The sequence below is a fragment of the Triticum aestivum genome, chromosome 3D (genome assembly GCF_018294505.1).
Source record: "Triticum aestivum cultivar Chinese Spring chromosome 3D, IWGSC CS RefSeq v2.1, whole genome shotgun sequence".
In the NCBI taxonomy this organism is placed as follows: Eukaryota; Viridiplantae; Streptophyta; class Magnoliopsida; order Poales; family Poaceae; genus Triticum; species Triticum aestivum.
The window spans coordinates 9,696,385-9,715,837 of NC_057802.1; the positions used below are offsets into that span (position 1 = coordinate 9,696,385).

General features: G+C 41.6%; 1 protein-coding gene across 1 annotated transcript; it reads right to left on the reverse strand.

Annotated features, from left to right (window-relative positions):
- Positions 1–340: 340 nt before the first annotated feature.
- Positions 341–9,357, reverse strand: LOC123073714 (dipeptidyl peptidase family member 6). Its single transcript, XM_044496765.1, has 18 exons — positions 9,085–9,357; positions 7,684–7,853; positions 6,854–6,961; positions 6,691–6,762; positions 6,422–6,569; positions 5,589–5,671; positions 5,009–5,064; positions 4,700–4,827; positions 4,518–4,608; positions 4,336–4,401; positions 4,023–4,245; positions 3,700–3,801; positions 3,481–3,566; positions 3,283–3,405; positions 1,407–1,476; positions 1,220–1,311; positions 759–863; positions 341–660 (listed from the first exon to the last, which is right to left on the reverse strand). Exons 1-18 carry the CDS (start codon positions 9,351–9,353, stop codon positions 547–549), a joined length of 2,106 nt encoding a protein of 701 aa, XP_044352700.1. The 5' UTR covers positions 9,354–9,357; the 3' UTR covers positions 341–546.
- Between the last annotated feature and the right edge of the window lie 10,096 nt (positions 9,358–19,453).

The following is a 19,453-nucleotide window of genomic DNA, read 5'->3' on the forward strand; positions in this document are numbered from 1 at the left end:
GCGAGTATACTGGCTGACTATGTATATTACAAAAATAAATTCAGATTTTTTGATTTTTTCTAGTATTTTTTGAAAATTTACTATTCATAAAGGGTGCATGCGTACCCATGTTCACCAAATCCGCGTCCTAGCAAATCTATTTGTTATAGGATAACAAATCTCTCTATTATAGGATGGCAATTCCTGAAACGTTTCCTGGGGAGGTTTTTTGAGCGAACGCCGTTCACTCGCGTGAGCCTCCATGAGGGAAGCGTTCATTCGTGCAACGTCCTCCTGCAGGGAACGTCAGCTCTCTATTAGGGTCCACAACTTTTTGCATGCTCCACTTGAAAACATGACATGACTAGAGAACGCTCTTTCTTGTTGCTGGGCAAGTAGAAAACATCATGGTGGGCATCTCGTTCTATTTATCATAATCCAAAACAAATGTGAAGAGACGCATTGTAAAACACGTAAACAGTTACATAGCGACAAGACACCATTACACTAAAAAGTCAAGTTCTAAAAGAAAATGTAAGCTGATGCTACGATTGTTTCTTCTGCACTTCAATCAAAGTTTTCGATCTTGATTGGAGTTATATCATCCACCACCTCAAATTTCCCGACTAATCGAGCGAAAAACACCATCTGCTGCTCCAAGGTAAACTTGATGTTTTCGGCCTGTTCAGAGTGAAAAATGTGAAGATGAAATCCATGACAACCTTGAAAGTTAACAGGGTAGAAGATGTAGAAAGGCAACTATTAGTACAGTATTCAACCTTGCGGAACCCGTGCTGCTCCCCTTCATACTCAACCAAAGCAACAGGCAGACCTCTTTCTTTCAAAGCCTGGTATATTTTACGTGCTTGGTTTGGTGGTACGACCTGTGAAACATTAAGGCAAGTGAAATATTTTGCTACGGTCTATTTCAGCCTTAGCTAAATGCAGGTTGTAATTTTGCACAAAGAAATGTTACAGGCAATGATTCATCAATCTTAAGTATGTTCAACAAAGTACATACAAACCCTATGCAAATATGGAAGCCTGGCCATTAGTTTTACAGGAGGAACTATAATATGACAATCTGAAGAACAGAGTGGCTAATCCACTACAGAAGAAACATAATCTCAAGAGTCGAAAGATAACTTCAAATGTTAAAGAAACACACATGTGCATGGTTCTACCGACTTGTGTACTCATGAATTCATGATAACCAATGTGGTTGATGATCAACACCTACCTTATCATCCAACCCTTGAAACAGAATTACTGGGCATGTAAATTTATTGACAAAGTTGATTGGTGACCTCTCATAGTAAGCTCTTTCATCTCCTGAAAGGATGTAATGGAAGAAGTAACTATTAAATCATACAATTGATGCGTTGAACACCCCTTTCCGAAACAAAAATGATGAGATACTTTCTTACCGACAAGATTGTCGATATAATGGGAGTCGTATTTCTGTGAGTCTGCTCTCATCAAAGACAAATCACCAATCTGATCATCAATTGAGCAAAAGAGTTAGTTTTTATGTTTATACAAACAAACAGCAAAAAAATAGAACGACTAAATTATAGCAACCAAAATGGCACTAAACTGCATTTTCAAGTTTCAACCAGTCTACTAATGAAAACGATCGTATGGATACGGTTATTGGTTAATATGGTATCGAACCAAGACCAGGCCGGTTATGCAAAGCAGGACGTTCGGTTACGAGCCGGCTGATGTGGTTATTGGTTATCATTATTGTTGGCAAATTACTTAACCGCTAAAGGTTTGGTTTATTTTGTACAAAACCGAACTAATTTGGTTATTACCAAACAGCAAACACTTGCAAGGCCCGGCCTATCTCAGCGCTCATCCTGGACAATTGGGATCTTCGCCTTTGGTCAGACTCACAATTAAGCATGAAACAATGGCCGGCCGCACAACATTAGTTCGTTATGACATTAAACTGGCATGTGTACACTATCTACTTGGTGCTTGCTAATACTAAAATGCTTCCTGCTATAAGAAAATGCTATATGATATGACTAATGCAGCATGGATCCGCCTGGTTGTGATTCGCTGCTTGTTGCTTGCTCCTTGCCTAGGTGTTAATTAGCTGCCTTCTTGCTGTTGGTGTTGATACTAGCATGCTTCTGGTGTTAATTACTCAATTTGTCATGTGTTAATTTGTACTTTATGATGTGAAACTGTAAAGTCACCGAGATATTTTAAGTTCTTGTCAACTTTGGTTAATATGGTATTTACCGAAACCATACCGGAGTTGTTTGGTATTAACTGCAACCAAAACACATAAGGAATTCATAAATATTTAACAAACTATTAAACCATATTAACCAAACGCACCCAGGGTCATTATGGATGGCATGATGACTAAGATTTGTCCATAAGCCCTAGTCCCTAGAGCACTCCTTGAGCTTGTTCCCAGAGCCAGCAAATACGTTGTGAGGGTATATTATTAGCTGTATATGTCAACTAAAAAGGCACATCACACTTGGCCCTGTTCGGAACTCAGAAATTTCACAAGAAAGAGTTCAACTCCCACAAGAATCAGGAAATTTTCCTGAGTTCCAAATAGGGGCTATAAGGGTGCGCGCAAGGACACATGATGTTCTTGAATATTCCTGCCTTGAGCCAGGCAAAGAGATGCAGCCACTAAGGAAACCTACATTTGGAGAAGGACTATGGTCTAAGAGAGATCTCTTTGCGCTCTCCCTCCGAATGAGGAAGGTGCTTGCGACGCCGCTCCAATCCTTGCTTGGCTTATGACCAAGAGCCTAAGCTAGGGCGGGTATTATGGAAGATTTTAGTTTTTCTTTGCTTCCAGATGCACCAAACGACATTAATGGAAGCTTCCATGAGGAAAGGCCTAGCAAAATCTCTTCTTTCCCAAGAAACCATTGAGTTGGTACTCTCATTATGGCAACTGAAATGGAAGCCAGCAGAGGAAAACTTCGGTTTTAGCTTCTGCTGCTCTTTACCTACCCGAGGAGAGTAAATTTCTTTGAGAACAGTAATAGGTTCTCTTCTCAGTGTAGGGTTTAGCATCTACTGTGGTCTGTTCTGCTGTATGTAAAACACTTTGTTTCCGTTTTATAATGAAATGGAGAAGGGATTTTTTCACGTATCCGAAAAAGAGGATGAATGATCAAATTAGCCTCCATGACTACCATTTTGAGAATGCAGGCATTGTTTCTAAGAAAACAAATACAGAAACTGCAGAAACCACTGAGTATCTGGTGAAAGTTTGTTTATAGCAAGCCAATAAATAATATATTCTGAAAAGATAGAACTTACACCATACAAAGATGCTCCAGCCTTGAATGTATCTCTGAATGCGAGTGAAGCTAAAGTAGTGTATCCGCCTGCTGATCTCCCCGTTATACATAGGCGTTGTTCATCTACGCTCCCGCTCTCGACCTTAATTAAGTAAGATGCACTGTGAGCATTGTTAAAAATGCTTATACTATTAGAATCGTTGATGATAGGACATACCAGGAATCTTGCACAGCTGCAACAATCATCAACATCGACAATACCCCATTTCCCCAATAATCTCTCTCGGTATTCTCTCCCATATCCTTCAGTTTATATTTCAATGTAGTTTAGCATACAGTAATAACAATTAATAATTTAAATGAACCCGGAGCCTTAATTACAATCAATATAGAACGAAGAATCCGTCTAATCTGAATACTAGAGGCAATGACAAACCAGTGCTTCCTCCGTAGTTAACATCAAGAAATGCCCATCCTCGACTTGTCCAATACTGGACACTAAGGTCTAGAATTTCGCGTGTTTCAGCCGTAGGTCCTCCTGAAAATTGTGGGAAGCATCAAAGCTGCATGGTTTTGTTGTAATTATGGAATACGGAGGATCCTATAACTCACTTAACAATCCAACTTTCAATGAAATAAACGGACGCGTGTGTGCCCGCGCACACCCACCCACACACACACACCGCACGCGCATGCCACACTGAAATTGTCTACGAATAATTATTTTGAGACATCAAAAGGGTTCATTAATTTCCTTACCATGCGTTTTGACCAGCAATGGAGGCTTTTCATCTGGTAAACCTTGAAACATGGGATTCAAAGGTGGGTAGAAATAGGCATACGCCATCTGCCCAGGGCTGGATGTAGGGAACTCAATAAATTCTGGGGTGCTGAAGAAAGGTCTATACTGCACAACATCTGGTGAGGAAGACCAGACTATTGAGAAACTAATTGCTTTTGTTTTGTTCTTATCCAAAGTCACCTGGAAAGAAACACATACATGTTGCATGAGTTGATGCTCTAATACATCATCGGTACATAACCAATAATGTGGATGTCACATCCTAGACACCTTTGCAATTGACATTGGGACACTTGCAGATGCACCTTCGATATAGAAGTAATCATTTCCAGCAACCTGCCAGAACACGGAAGAGGTCATCTCAACCACCAGCATGAAATTGAAGTAACATGACATGGTACATACATGAAACAAAAACTTCAGATGGAGGACCTGTAGATTCTGGTACTTACCACATTGGACAAATCGGAGAAAGGGGTGTCGAGCAATGAAACCAAGCCTGAATCACAATCAAGAACACCAAGATATGACGTTCCGCGCTGCCTGTGTTACATCGGTATTGGGATGGTATTTAAAGATGTTTCATCAACAAAATGTGACAATGAAACAAACAACTTTACAGAATTATCAGAACCTGTAAGTTAAGACGATGTGATTGCTGTTTCCAAGAAAATCGTAAGACCTGTTGCCAAAAACCCACAATGGTCTGGTGAACTCAGCATCTAATGTGTACGCCGGAACAACCTCATTGCTATGTTCAACCTGATACAAAGTGCAGAGAGATTTTATGCAAGCAAAGATCAGATGATGACAAAGAATGTACTCCATTCTCCACGACAGAAAACACTAACAGTGTCATCAAAATGTATGTTCAATTCTTTGTCCACTCCCTCTGTCAGTTATGAAAAACAGGAGCTCAAGTAGTGAAAGAAAACCACATTACCCATTTATAAATGTTCCAGAATCCACTCTCTCTGTCAGTTATGAAAAACAGTTCTCCTGCAAGTTTGCATGTATCAAGCCATGGTCATAGAAGCAAATATATTAATACTAAAGTCGTAGAAGCAAATGATATGTGAACAGAAGACCCAGAAAACAATAGCACATATGCACTTCCATATTGGAGATAACCTTTATTGATCTATAGAGAAAAATTCCCCACAAACTATGATAGTCCATTTAGTTAAAGCAGCTCCAAGAAATATTGAATCAATAAATTGATAGACCAACAACAGAAACTAGTGACGTCAATCTCAACATAATATAAAACAATTCGATCGTCAAATAGAAGAGTGTACTGAAACGATGAAAAAGCACAAGTAGAGTAGGTTGTTTGACTTTGTTCAAGAACACTACTTTAGAAACCATGAAGATGTGCAAAAAAAAGTGTTTAACTTAAGAAACAAAACGAAAGAGCGAAATAATACGCTTACGAGGAACGTCTTTATCACCCAAGTAGGCATAGTAACATATCTTTAAGAAAATAACAAGGAATATAGGCAAATTTAGCTGGCAAATGACACCTTTTGGAGACCATTTAGGCTCAGCAAGGGATTCCACCAGCATTGGGTTGCCTCCAGCAACACAGACCCGTTTGGTTAACTCTCTGCACACAAACAAATCAGCAGCAGTTAGAAATTTTAAAAGCCCATGATAAATGGAGTGTAATACTAGAGCTTGCTGCAACGTATTAAGCACAGTAGTCTAGTCACTAATCTAGCCTGTACCATGATGCAAGCTACTCCCTCTGCTCCTAAATATAAGTCTTTTAGAGATTACACTACAAATTATATACGGATGTATATAGACATACTTTAGAGTGTAGATTCACGCATTTTGCTCCGTATGTAGGCCATGGTGGAATCTCTAAAAAAACTTATATTTAGGAATAGAGGGAGTAATATATATATATATATATATATATATATCTATATCTATATATATATATATATATATATATATATATATATATACACAAACAGAATCCCATATACGCTTTTAGGAAAATGTGAATACTGTATAGTTCCTTAATTAGAACGAAAATATGCTAAGTCCAAGTCAAAACTGACATTAAGAGAATGTCACTGGTTGGGGCCTGTGGTGGTCTAGGGTTTTATAGACGTTCACCAGAATGGCAAGGCCGAAAGTCTCACCACCCCGGAACCATCTAGTGGAGGTACGGCACCTACGCGAAGACAAGGGTGCCATTATATACGCCAGGCCGATCAACTTGTATGACAGGTAAACAAAACAGACTTGGATCCTAAGGATCTTATCTAAGGAAACAAACTGTATCTAATCTTACAAGGAAACACAGTATGTACTAATATCTAGTTCAAACGATAATTCCATTTACCCGCTTTCAGAGAAGTAGCCAACCCAGAGTTCTGATTTATCCCATGGCATGTTTGGATGACCCCACTCAATCCATGCCATCCGCTTTTTGTTTTGATCAATTCTTGGAGAAGCATAGAAGTCATTCCCACTGACCAGCACCTTCGGTTCTTCAATACAGAAAATATGTGAGGTACTGTCAGTCAAAACATCAACCCAGAGTAAACATAGGAAGAATCAAACAAAAATATAGATCTACTTGGTACAAGCTATATAATTTTCTAGTCTTACCATGGATATCCCCACCGCTTAAGTTTATACACGCAATTGTTGTAGCGGGATTCAAGTTACTCGTTCGCCGATCTATCAAGAAATTTGAGCATGTCAAGAGTACAATAGTTCATCCTGCAACTAGACTACATGTAAGTCTGTAAACAAATTATATGTGAAGTACCTTCCATCACAGTAACATAACGGCTGAAGTGTGGATCAAATACACCACCAGCATAACTGACGTCAGGTGCACCATAATCGGGTGTAAGAGGCACGGGCAGACTTCCAACTGTAATAATCATGTGAAATGATCTCAAATGAAAAAACTTCATAGTTTAATTTAATTTGCCGAAGATGAAATATCAAATGGTTCTAAAGAGATGATATTACTTAGTGCCAATTCCTACAACCCTCCTAGCCATCTTGTGTACTCATCCTTGTACAGCCTTCTTACTTGTACAGTTTTTTATAATTAACAAAACATATGCTGCTGAGACCTCCCCTACAGTTTTCAGTCAAACAAGATTGGCTAGTTTTCTTGTCAAACACAGCATATCACTTCGTCGGCTGTCAATGATAAGTATTCAACCTAAATGCAAGTTCTTCTCCTGCAGTCATGATCCATGACTCATGAGGATTAGGACAGAGAGCCTTAGCTAGCCTACCTATTGATTCCGATATTGGGTGATCCCACAGATAAGTTTTTTAGGCATTCAATCCTGGGCTTCAGAACTACTCCGTATATTGTATCGGCTATGTTGGCATCACTCTTTCTCTGTTATCTTTTCCTTCATACTCTATTGCATATTGTACTCGTATTACCCATTTGAATGAACACAATATGCAATCTATGCACTAACCCATGAAGGGATATGTAATGGAACGTAAGATTGTTGTATCTGACAGACACCATATAATTCCAACTTAATTTCCTGTTTTTATTGGCATGTCACATGTGGATTAGAGTTTTGTTGAACTAGCTCCATTATAAGTGATTACCATCGCACTTACTTTCAGTCGGTTGCTTGTACAGACGTTGATCCTTGTAGTTTGAGAAAACAACAGTATTATCTTGGACTGCAAATGCGCCACCTCCGTATTCTTGAACAAGGGTGCGTGCTGCGAATTCCTGAGGTATGACATCCACAGGCTTGTCACCCTCCTTTACAATAACCATACGCCTGGATACAAAATTAGTTAAATATGACACAAAATATTCAATTTTGAGTTTGGATTCAAACTAATAGAAGCCTACCAAGATTGAATATGGTACAACAAATATTCAGCGTTAACATAAAGTAATTGACACAAGCCGAGGAGTTCGATATATGGCATCATTGATTGTGAGCGAGGAAGGATTTTATCATTCAATTCATCTGAGATACCAATACCATTTTATCTTGTGTGTAGGATGCACGCACTCATGGCATGCTCTGGGTTCTCACCCAATTTTATTCAGAGAAAAGGCACTTGGACCTGTTTTTCACGGAAAGCAAAGTTTTCAGAGTATATATGCTGGTATCCAGCAGCTTACAGAAAATAGTATACCATTACAACTTCAACCAGGCACACCAAAAGCCACACCCACATAACAGCAGAAACACGACCCTACGAACAAACACTACCGCAAGCCAGGAGAAACAACAACAAAAAAGAGCAGTGACTTGGAGAAAGAGGCTTCATTTGCCACGACGAATACGCTGGGGCCATAGCTTGCACGCTTGAATGTTCTCAAGCATGTTGACTTAACATTCATCAAGCAAATACATCTGTCATATGTCAAATTTCATCACTCACATACTCCTGTGCATGCACTTTTATAGTTTCTTTATACAGAGAAAAACAGTTCCAGACTTCCAGCTATAAGTCGTGGAATCTGTGTCGTTTGGGATGTCGTCCCCCTTCTCAGAACTGACAGAATCTTTCTATAGAGGATAGAGACTAGAGGATATGAGGTACTCCCTGCCTTCCTAAATATAAGTCTTTTTAGGGATTCCAAAGCGGAGTACATATGAAGCAAATTGAGTGAATCTACATTCTAAAATATGTCTATATACATCCGTATGTAGTTCATATTGGAATCCCTAAAAAGACTTATATTTAGGAACGGAGGAAGTAGATCTTTACTCTTATGGTAAAGAAAATACTAATATGCCGAGACCATAACGCCCCACCTCCAAATAACATTTTCCTTATATTCAGTGCTATATATATCCACTTGAGGCGATAGAACCAGTCGGTCCTCTGGTACAGTACTGGTGCGTGCCCAATGCAGTTAGAAACAACTCCAGATATGCCCCTACAATGTTTAGCAATTCGAAGCTATGAGGTACTACAAATCTGGGAGCGTCTCCTCATGCCTTGCGGTGAATCAATAAGCAGTTGTAAGCATTGACGCAGTGGTTTACTCACCCTTTCTCCTCGGGGCGGCCCTCGATCCATAGTAGGCGGCCGTCTCTGGCAAGGGCGATGCCACCGAGGCGCTTGTCGGCACCGGAGACGATGTCTGCGGTGATGGGCGACCTCCAGGACCCGTATGGCGCCGCCGTGGGCTTCTCCACGGCCCCTCCCGCTGCGTCAGCCGGCGTTGGAGAAGCTGGGGAGGAGGAGGACATGCCGGGCGGCGCGGCGGAGGCGGATGCGGGAGAGGAGGCGGAGCAGGCTGGGAGAAGCGTCGCCATGGCCGGGGGGCGTGGACTGTGATTTTATAGAGGTTTAGGTGGGGTTTTGCGACTATGGTGCGAGTGCAGCATCATTCTGACTATCATCCCGAATATGAAATCAAATCAACAGAGTATTTTTCCTTTAAAGAAAATAAAACTTCAACTGGAATTTTGCATTATATGTTTCTTAACAAAAATGTCTTTTTTCTCGTACATTCTCTGCATTATATTCCGAGATTAAGCTCCCGTAGGGAGAGTTTCTGCCGTACGTGTGTTGTCTTTTCTCTGTGTGAGATTGAGCTCCCCTGTAACAACAGCTGGTGTACCCAGCCCCAACTTGGTTACTCTTCGCTTTAATGAAAAGCAGAGCCCCGCGCCTGTTTGTCTAAAAAGATGAGCTAGGAAATTTGGCGATCACTAGCCTTGGTTATGATGGTGTCTCGGGCTGGGTACAACAGTTTGGTTATTATGGGTTTTTTTTTCAACATTACGTCAAAATGGCTTACTATATTTTTATAGAAGACAGAAGATAATTACAAGCAGTCTAGCAAGATGCAAACATCCTGCTTCACAAACACCAACACCGAGATAAGTACAAAATCACTCTCTCACAAACGGATCTAAGCCTCCTACACCAAATCCAGCTAGCGACCACTCCTTGATCTCCGAAAGTACAAGCGTCGCCAGTTGCTCGGGCGTTCTTTGATCGAGCACTCTATTGAACACCCTCGCGTTTTTCTGTTTCCACAAAGCCCACGCTGTGCCGATCGCGAAGGAGTCAAAACCACGACGAATTTTGCCCGAGAACCTCGTCCTTTGTTGGAACCACCATTCGGTAAAAGTGATGTTCTGGGTTGGCGGAGCAATGTCCATCTGCATCTTGTCAAAGCAACGATGCCAAACCTCCTGCGCGTAGACGCATCTCACGAGAATGTGATCAACGTTGTCCTGGTCCTGCAAGCAGGTGAAGCAAGCGGAAGGCTCGTCCTGGAGCCCATGCTGGGTGCGCCTGTCAGACGTCCATAATCGGCACTGTACCATGAGCCAGGCAAAGATCTTGCAGTGCAACGGTGCCCAGCTCCGCCAGATGGCCATAGCAGTCGGCGAACGCACAAAGCCCATTCTCATTATGGGGGGTTTCTCTCTTGAGGAGGGAGATGGGTTACTCAGACGGGCACTAGCCATTGTTTAATGGACCCGGATATCCAGCGAACGTCAGATTTTTTAGGCATGACAAATCGTAAGTTTTTCATGGCAAGTTGTGTTCGTCAAGGATGGCAAGTTTAATTGGTGAGCTTGACAAATGCGCCCCAGTTCATATTTTGCCAGAAAAATCACCGTGCTTGCAAACTACAATTGCTATCCTCGTGCCAGTATAAATTGCCATAAAAAACTTTTGATTTTCCATGTCTAAAAAATTAACGTCAGATTTTTAGCCTTTCCGTTGTTTAATTAATCTGGTCCAAAGGTTCTAAGTTGCCACCTTCCTCTAGGCCAGGGATTCCTATCTGCTATCGTCCATGTGCAATAGGTTAAATCCGGCGTGGCAGGTCACTTGGTTATCTTTATCTTCTACATTAGTTTTGGGGACCTCCACTGGTCTTCTCTCTTACAAGTCTGGCTACTCTAACCTTAGTTAGTTGTTTAATAGTAACACCAAAGATGTCAGTCAGGGTATTCGCGCCGTCACATGCTTACATATATACCAACCATAAACTAAAAGGGGCGGATAGATATCGAGACCTTGAGAGTTGAGAGCAAGCGCCTTGTAATGGGCTCTTTTTCATCAAACGACGCTAGACTTTGCAGGCTACTGAAATGAGACAAAGTTCCCACCAACCACTTAGTTTAGCCATTTTTGGGGAAGAATAATAATTGGTTTAGCCATACCAAGATGTCACATGAGCTTAACTTACGGGTTTGACTATATCACTATAATATGCACTATTTATGATCCTCTTTCATCAAATATCTTAGTATGACATCTGCACTATTTATGATCCTCTTTTGTTTGTCTCAGATTATTTGATTGACGCTCACACCCTTCTCTAGCGGGCCGTGTCCCGTTGGCTGCTAGTAATCACTTTGCGCGACCTTCTCACCCAGCGATCTGACTTCTGGCTAGGGCCTAATCCAAATTTGAGGACCCATGTGTGGATGTCCGCTACGTGTGACTTTCTTTTTTTAGCAATCAAACATGGCACCTGGATGCCTATGGGTTTGGAAACGATTGTAGTCTAGCTGTGAGCTTGCCGTTTAGTCCAGTACGTGTAAAGCTTGAGAGTTACTTGGAGATGATTAGCATTTGTGAACAATTTTTAAAAGAAACGTTGTTTCAAACTTTTAAACTTTTTTTGAAAAGAACGAACATATTTAAAAATTGCAAACATGTTTTGTAAAACTCGAACTTATTTTGATATTTTCAAAAAAAAAGAGAAATTCCTTTTTTTAAGTACAAAGAACTATTCAGGTTCCAAGCACCTTTTGAAACGGAAAAATGATTATGGAAAAGAAAAGGAAACCCCATTTTTGGAATAAAAAAGTAAAAGAAAAGGAAAGCCAATGAAGAAAATAACAAAAAAATAATAAAAACTAGGAAAAACGTGATGAAACCAAACCAACAGCCTCTTTGGTTTCATAAGCTACCCAGGCCATTCTGCAGACGATCCTAACATAACCGGTTGAACTGGCCTTTTTTTGCTCAAACCGGAAGAAAAACCGTAACGGGTTGAACAATTAGCACGCGCTAGCATCGTTGGGTAAGAGGGGGGAAATAACGTCACTGGGGACGACCCTTGGGCGTTAGTTTGGCCCGACAACCAACTAGCCAATCTAATCGTAGCTGTCAAAAAATATAATCTTAGTATATTTAACCATTTTTCACATATTTTTATGGCTCAAGAACACAAACAAATGAATCGGGTCAGCTGCTAACCGACCGGTAAAAACCTGAACCGATGACATCTGGTTCGATCACCGGTCAGGATTTTTAAACTATGCTTGTAAGCAGGGACAACACTTACTGCAGGGCCAGTTGCAAGTCGAGGGGGGACTTGCAACTGGTAGAAGAACAAAAAGAACGGCCCGATTGCGAGTCGATGGTGGACTTGCAACTGGGACAAAAAAAATTGCGTCCTAGTTGAGTGTCGAGCGTGAACTTGGAACTGGAACAAAAAAGGTCAGACCCAGTTACACGTCTAGGGTGGACTTGCAACTGGGATGAAAAAAGGTCGGGCCTCAGTTGTGAGTCGAAGGTGGACTTGCAACTTGAACAAAAAAAGGTCAGGCCCCAGTTGTGAGTCGAGAGTGGACCTGTATCTGGGACAAAAAAGGACCCCGGTTGCGAGTCAAGCATGACTTCCAACTAGGATAAAAAAGAGTAGGCCTCAATTGCGAGTGGAATATGGACTTGCAAATGAGACAGAAAAATATCTGGCCCCAGTAGCGAGTTGGGGGTGGACTAGCAACTTGGACAAAAAAGGTCGGACCCCGATTGTGAATTGATGGACTTACAACTGGGACAAAGAAAATATTTGGCCCTAGTTGCGAGTCGAACGTGGACTTGCAATTGGGACCCAAAAAAGGTCGGGCCCCAGTTGTGACTCGAGGGTGGACTAGCAACTAAGACAAAAAGGGCGGACCCCGGTTGGGAGTCGAAGATGGACTTGGAACTGGGACAAAAAAATATTATGCCTCAGTTGCGAGTTGAACGTGGACTTGCAAATAGGACAAAAAATTGTGTGACCCAGTTGCGAGTCGAGGGTGGAATTGCAACTGAGACAAAAAAGTCGGACCTCGGTTACGAGTTGAAGATGGACTCGCAATTAGGACAAAAATAGGCCCTACTTGCGACTCGAGGGCGGGCTTGCAATTAGGACAAAAAAATCAGGCTCAGTTGTGAGTTGAGGGCGGCCTTAAAATTGCGACAGAAAAGGCCGAGCCCCAGTTGCGAGTGGATTTGCAACTGTAAAAAAATTTGTTTCCCCGGAGTTGAGGATGGACCCTGCTAGTGGGACAAAAAAGGTCGGTCTCATTGCGATTCAAGGGTGAACTTGCAATTGGGCAGAAAAAAGTTGAGCATTAAAGGTATACGTATAATTGTCATTCACTAGACAAATACAACGTTGATGAGGTTGAATTTTTTTTTTTTGACAAGCTGCAAGATATTATTTGTGTGCAGTAGAATAAAAACTGAAAAGGCAAAGGAAAAACAGATGAGACTAAGGTGATTAGAAAGTAATATATTTGGTGTATCACAGGTCTGCTCAAACATCGAACCTCTTGGCATCTGCATCCCAATCGCTTTTCAAATGAAAAAAAAAACTGAGCTTGGCAGCCCAACATGGGAAGAAAACTGCAGCCTAAAATTGAACACAACCAAAACGACAACGGCCCAACGAACAACACAGGAAACGGGCGAGCTGGAAACAGTACTTAGATGTTTTTTATTAACCGGTCATGTACTTAGATGTGAGATAACCAGGGCCAGGCCGGCAAAATTGGAGGCCCCGTGCAAAAGTCTAAAATGAGGCCTACCTCTTAAAAATCTTCTTTGTCGCTTGTGATGAGCACGGGAACTATTTGGGTAGCTCGCGTTGGTAATTCGTGGCATCCGTGATCCGCAACGCTGGAGGCCATTGCATGTAGGGAGGCGCTCGCTTTGGCAGAAGACCCACTCTTGCGAAGTTTCATCCTCGCATCTGTTTCTAAGCAAGTAGTAGGAGATATACTGAAGGGTTGTCATGACTGAAATTCAACATCAAGCTAGTAGTTTTAATTGTAACTTTATTTTTGAAAGTAGAGGGTCGAACAAAGAAGCTCATAATCTATCTAAGGTTTCACATTATTAGGTCAGGGGCGCCATGTGTGGCTGAAACAACCCCATGATCCGGGATATATTCCACAATTTGTAATCTTTGATGAATAAAACTTGGCTTTTCCCTAAAAAAACAAATATAGTATGTAGATAAGACATTGCTTAAGAATACAGTGTTTTCTTTGTCAGTACTAACTGAAGTTAGTTTAGCTTTATAAAATAGGCTGCTACAGACTTACCTATATGCATGATGTAGCTAGTCTTCCACTCAGATACTTCTAAGAAACTACTATTGTGTATACCACACTTCTTCCAATTGTGTGGAATAAAATCAAATAGTGATACGGCTGACTGTGGAGTAAAATCGACTAGTACATTAGGCAACAATCAAATTAGATGGGTCTGATGTGCAAAAGAAAAACGATGGGCCATACTTTCTATCGGAGAATACTGCTAGAGACATGGAATTGATCGACTTTGTGACAAATTGATACAGCAATGTACTGCAGTTTCTACAGAATTAGATGAGCAGGATGTGCCAAAAAAATTGATGTGCCTGTAAAAACTCAGATAGAGAATTGATAATGTGAGCTTGAGATTACCATTGACCAGGCGGTGACTTACCGGAAGAGCTGCCGACAGCAGCGAACGTGGCGCTGGTAGCGCTGGCGGTGGCCATCTCCCAACGGTGGTAGATGCTGGCATCAAGGTTGGGTGGAGCACAGCTTTCGGCGAACTGAAAGTACGGCAGCGTTATGCGGCATACTGCCGAGCAAACACACATGCGAGTCTCACCTGGGCCGGCCCAGTAGTGCACTGTATGGCAGGATAAAAAAACACAAAAAATGAAACTTCGCGCCAGCTCGTAGACGAACCGTGGAGCTCGCGCGGTGGTGAGCGCGACAATAGCCAACAGACCAACGGAGCCTTAGTGACTTAACAGCATCGTACAAATTTAAGAATTATCATCGCGTATAGGCATTCTGCAGGTGACTAAAATAACACTACAGCAGTACTGTAGCTAATGTATTTCCTTTAAAAAAAAGTACATATTTCAAATTTCGAAAATCTTTTTTGAACGCACGAACACTGAATATTTTTCCGATCACACGAACATTTTTCAAAAGAATTTAACAACTTTTATTTTTGCGAACATTTTTGTCGAAATTTTGAACATTTTCTAAAATTGCAAACATTATTTTGAAGCGTGATTTTTTAGAAATAAGAAAAAATTTCAAACTGCGAACATTATCTTGGAAATCATGAGCATTTTCTAAAATTTACGAATATTTTAAAACACGCACATTTTTCAAAATTTATGAACATTTTCTGAACGAACATTTTTTCAAAATTTGTGATTTTTTTTAAAAAACTTACAAACATTTTGAAAACGCACACATTTTTTAAAATTTGTGAACATTGTTTTAAAACACGAACATTTTTTCAAAATTTATGAACATTTCTTGAAAACAAGAACATTTATTCAAAATTTGTGAACGTTTTGAAATTTACAAACATTTTGAAAACGCAGACATTTTTTGAATATTTGAGAATATTTCTTAAAAACCCGAATTTTTTTCAGATTTTATGAACATTTTTTGAAAACAGGAACATTTTTCAAAATGTGTGAACATTTTTTTTCAAACATGGACATTTTTTGAAAGCTCCAAACATATTTTCAAAATAGCAAAAAAATTTGAATTCTAAATATTTTTAAATTGTCGAATTTTGAAAAAGAAACAGAAAAAGGAAAGAAAAGAAGAAAGAAACAGAAATGATAAAAACGAAAATAAAAAAAGAAACAGAAAGGAAAAAACGAAAGAGGAAAAACCTAAAAGAAAACCCGCCACAAAAAACAACAGGAAAAATGAAAAACCGAGAGAAAACCACCCATCCGTAAAAGCTACGCTAACCGCTAATAGGCCGGCCCAGATCGCGCCGCTCTCTCGTGACCCTCTGTGCGAAGCCCCGACAGTCATATAGGATTTCCCTCGAGAGTCATCGTCGACGCGCAGGATTGGCATCGAGCTAACAGCAGCATGGGCTTGATGAAGCCGCGAAGGCCCATTTCCAGTATTCAATGCGTGCAAGACAATAGGCCTGCGACCTATCTATGGGCTGTGGTGAAGTGCTACGGAAATTTGGGGCCCGCCGGAGCTGAAGGCCCTGTGCGGCCGCACAAGCTGCATGCCCCTGAGCCCGGGCCTGGAGATAACTGAAGCAAATATGCCCTAGAGGCAATAATAAAGTTGTTATTTATATTTCCTTTTATCATGATAAATGTTTATTATTCATGCTAGAATTGTATTAACTGGAAACTTAGTACATGTGTGAATACAAAGACAAACAGAGTGTCACTAGTATGCCTCTACTTGACTAGCTCGTTGAATCAAAGATGGTTATGTTTCCTAACCATAGACATGAGTTGTCATTTGATTAACGGGATCACATCATTAGAGAATGATGTGATTGACTTGACCCATTCCGTTAGCTTAGCATTTGATCGTTTAGTATATTGCTATTGCTTTCTTCATGACCTATACATGTTCCTATGCCTATGAGATTATGCAACTCCCGAATACTGAAGGAACACTTTGTGTGCTACCAAACGTCACAACGTAACTGGGTGATTATAAAGGTGCTCTAGAGGTGTTTCCGATGGTACTTGTTGAGTTGGCATAGATTGAGATTAGGATTTGTCACTCTGATTGTCGGAGAGGTATCTCTGGGCCCTCTTGGTAATGCACATCACTATAAGCCCTGCGCAATGTGACTAATGAGTTAGTTGCGGGATGATGCATTACGGAACGAGTAAAGAGACTTGCCGGTAACGAGATTGAACTAGGTATTGAGATACTGACGATCGAATCTCGGGCAAGTAACATACCGATGACAAAGGGAATAACGTATGTTGTTATGCGGTTTGACCGATAAAGATCTTCATAGAATATGTGGGAGCCAATATGAGCATCCAGGTTTTGCTATTGGTTATTGACCGGAGACGTGTCTCGGTCATGTCTACATAGTTCTCGAACCCGTAGGGTCCGCACGCTTAACATTTGGTGACGATACGTAATATGAATTTATGTGTTTTGATGTACCGAAGGTAGTTCGGAGTCCCGGATATGATCACGGACATGACGAGGAGTCTCTAAATGGTCGACATAAAGATCGATATATTGGAAGCCTATATTTGGACATCGGAATAGTTCCGGGTGAATTCGGGAATTTACCGAAGTACCGGGAGGTTACCGGAACTCCCCGGTAAGTGTATGGGCCTTATTGGGCCATAGTGGAGAGAGAGAGGAGGCCAGGGCAGGCCGCACGCCCCCTCCCCCTCTGGTCCGAATTGGACTAGGAGGGGGGGCGCCCCCCTTTCCTTCCTCCCTCTCTCTCCCTTCCTTCTCTCCTAGTCCAACTAGGGAAGGGGGGAATCCTACTCCTAGTGGGAGTAGGACTCCTCCAGGGCGTGCCATAGGAGGGCCGGGCCTCCCCCCACCTCCACTCCTTTATATACGGGGGAGGGGGGCACCCCATGTACACACAAGTTGATCATTGATCTCTTAGCCGTGTGCGGTGCCCCCCTCCACCATAATCCACCTCGGTTATATCATAGCGGCTCTTAGGCGAAGCCCTGCGTCGGTAGCTTCATCATCACCGTCATCACGCCGTCGTGCTGACGAAACTCTCCCTCGACACTCTGCTGGATCGTGAGTTCGTGGGACGTCACCGAGCTGAATGTGTGCTGAATTCGGAGGTGCCGTACGTTCGGTAATTGGATCGGTCGGATCGTGAAGACATACGACTACATCAACCGCGTTGTCATAACGCTTCCGCTTTCGGTCTATGAGGGTACGTGGACTACACTCTCCCGCTCGTTGCTATGCATCACCATGATCTTGCGTGTGCGTAGGAAATTTTTTAAATTGCTATGTTCCCCAAGAGTGGCATCCGAGCCAGGTTTATGCGTAGATGTTATATGCACGAGTAGAACACAAGTGAGTTGTGGGCGATACTAGTCATACTGCTTACCAGCATGTCATACTTTGATTCGGCGGTATTGTTGGATGAAGCGGCCCGGACCGACATTACGCGTACGCTTACGCGAGACTGGTTCTACGGACGTGCTTCGCACACAGGTGGCTCGCGGGTGTCAGTTTCTCCAACTTTAGTTGAATCGAGTGTGGCTACGCCTAGCCCTTGATGAAGGTTAAAACAACACATACTTGACGAAATATCGTTGTGGTTTTGATGCGTAGGTAAGAACAGTTCTTGCTCAGCCCGTAGCAGCCACGTAAAACTTGCAACAACAAGTAGAGGACGTCTAACTTGTTTTTGCAGGGTATGTTGTGATGTGATATGGTCAAGACATGATGCTAAATTTTATTGTATGAGATGATCATATTTTGTAACAGAGTTATCGGCAACTGGCAGGAGCCATATGGTTGTCGCTTTATTGTATTAAATGCAATCGCCATGTAATTGCTTTACTCTATCACTAAGCGGTAGCGATAGTCATAGAAGCAATAGTTGGTGAGACGACTACGATGCTACAATGGAGATCAAGGTGTCGCGCCGGTGACGATGGTGATCATGACGGTGCTTTGGAGATGGAGATCAAAGGCACAAGATGATGATGGCCATATCATATCACTTATATTGATTGCATATGATGTTTATCCTTTATGCATCTTATTTTGCTTAGTTCGACGGTAGCATTATAAGATGATCTCTCACTAAAGTTCAAGGTATAAGTGTTCTCCCTGAGTACGCACCGTTGCGAAAGTTCATCGTGCCGAGACACCACGTGATGATCGGGTGTAATAAGCTCTACGTTCACATACAACGGGTGCAAGCCAGTTTTGCACACGCAGAATACTTGGGTTAAACTTGACGAGCCTAGCATATGCAGATATGGCCTCGGAACACTAAGACCGAAAGGTCGAGCGTGAATCATATAGTAGATATGATCAACATAGTGATGTTCACCATTGAAAACTACTCCATCTCACGTGATGATCGGACATGGTTTAGTTGATATGGATCACGTGATCACTTAGATGATTAGAGGGATGCCTATCTAAGTGGGAGTTCTTTAGTAATATGATTAATTGAACTTTAATTTATCATGAACTTACTACCTGATAGTATTTTGCATGTCTATGTTGTTGTAGAAAGATGGCCCGTGCTGTTGTTCCGTTGCATTTTAATGCGTTCCTAGAGAAAGCTAAGTTGAAAGATGATGGTAGCAACTACACGGACTGGGTCCGTAACTTGAGGATTATCCTCATTGCTGCATAGA

Coding starts and splice junctions, on each gene's coding strand:
- LOC123073714 (XM_044496765.1), bottom strand. CDS start 9,353: ATGGCGACGCTTCTCCCAGCCTGCTCCGCCTCCTCTCCCGCATCCGCC. Junction 6,570..6,690: donor AAGCGGTGGGGATATCCATG/GTAAGACTAGAA, acceptor TCTGTATTGAAG/AACCGAAGGTGCTGGTCAGT. Junction 661..758: donor AGCAGCACGGGTTCCGCAAG/GTTGAATACTGT, acceptor CACTCTGAACAG/GCCGAAAACATCAAGTTTAC.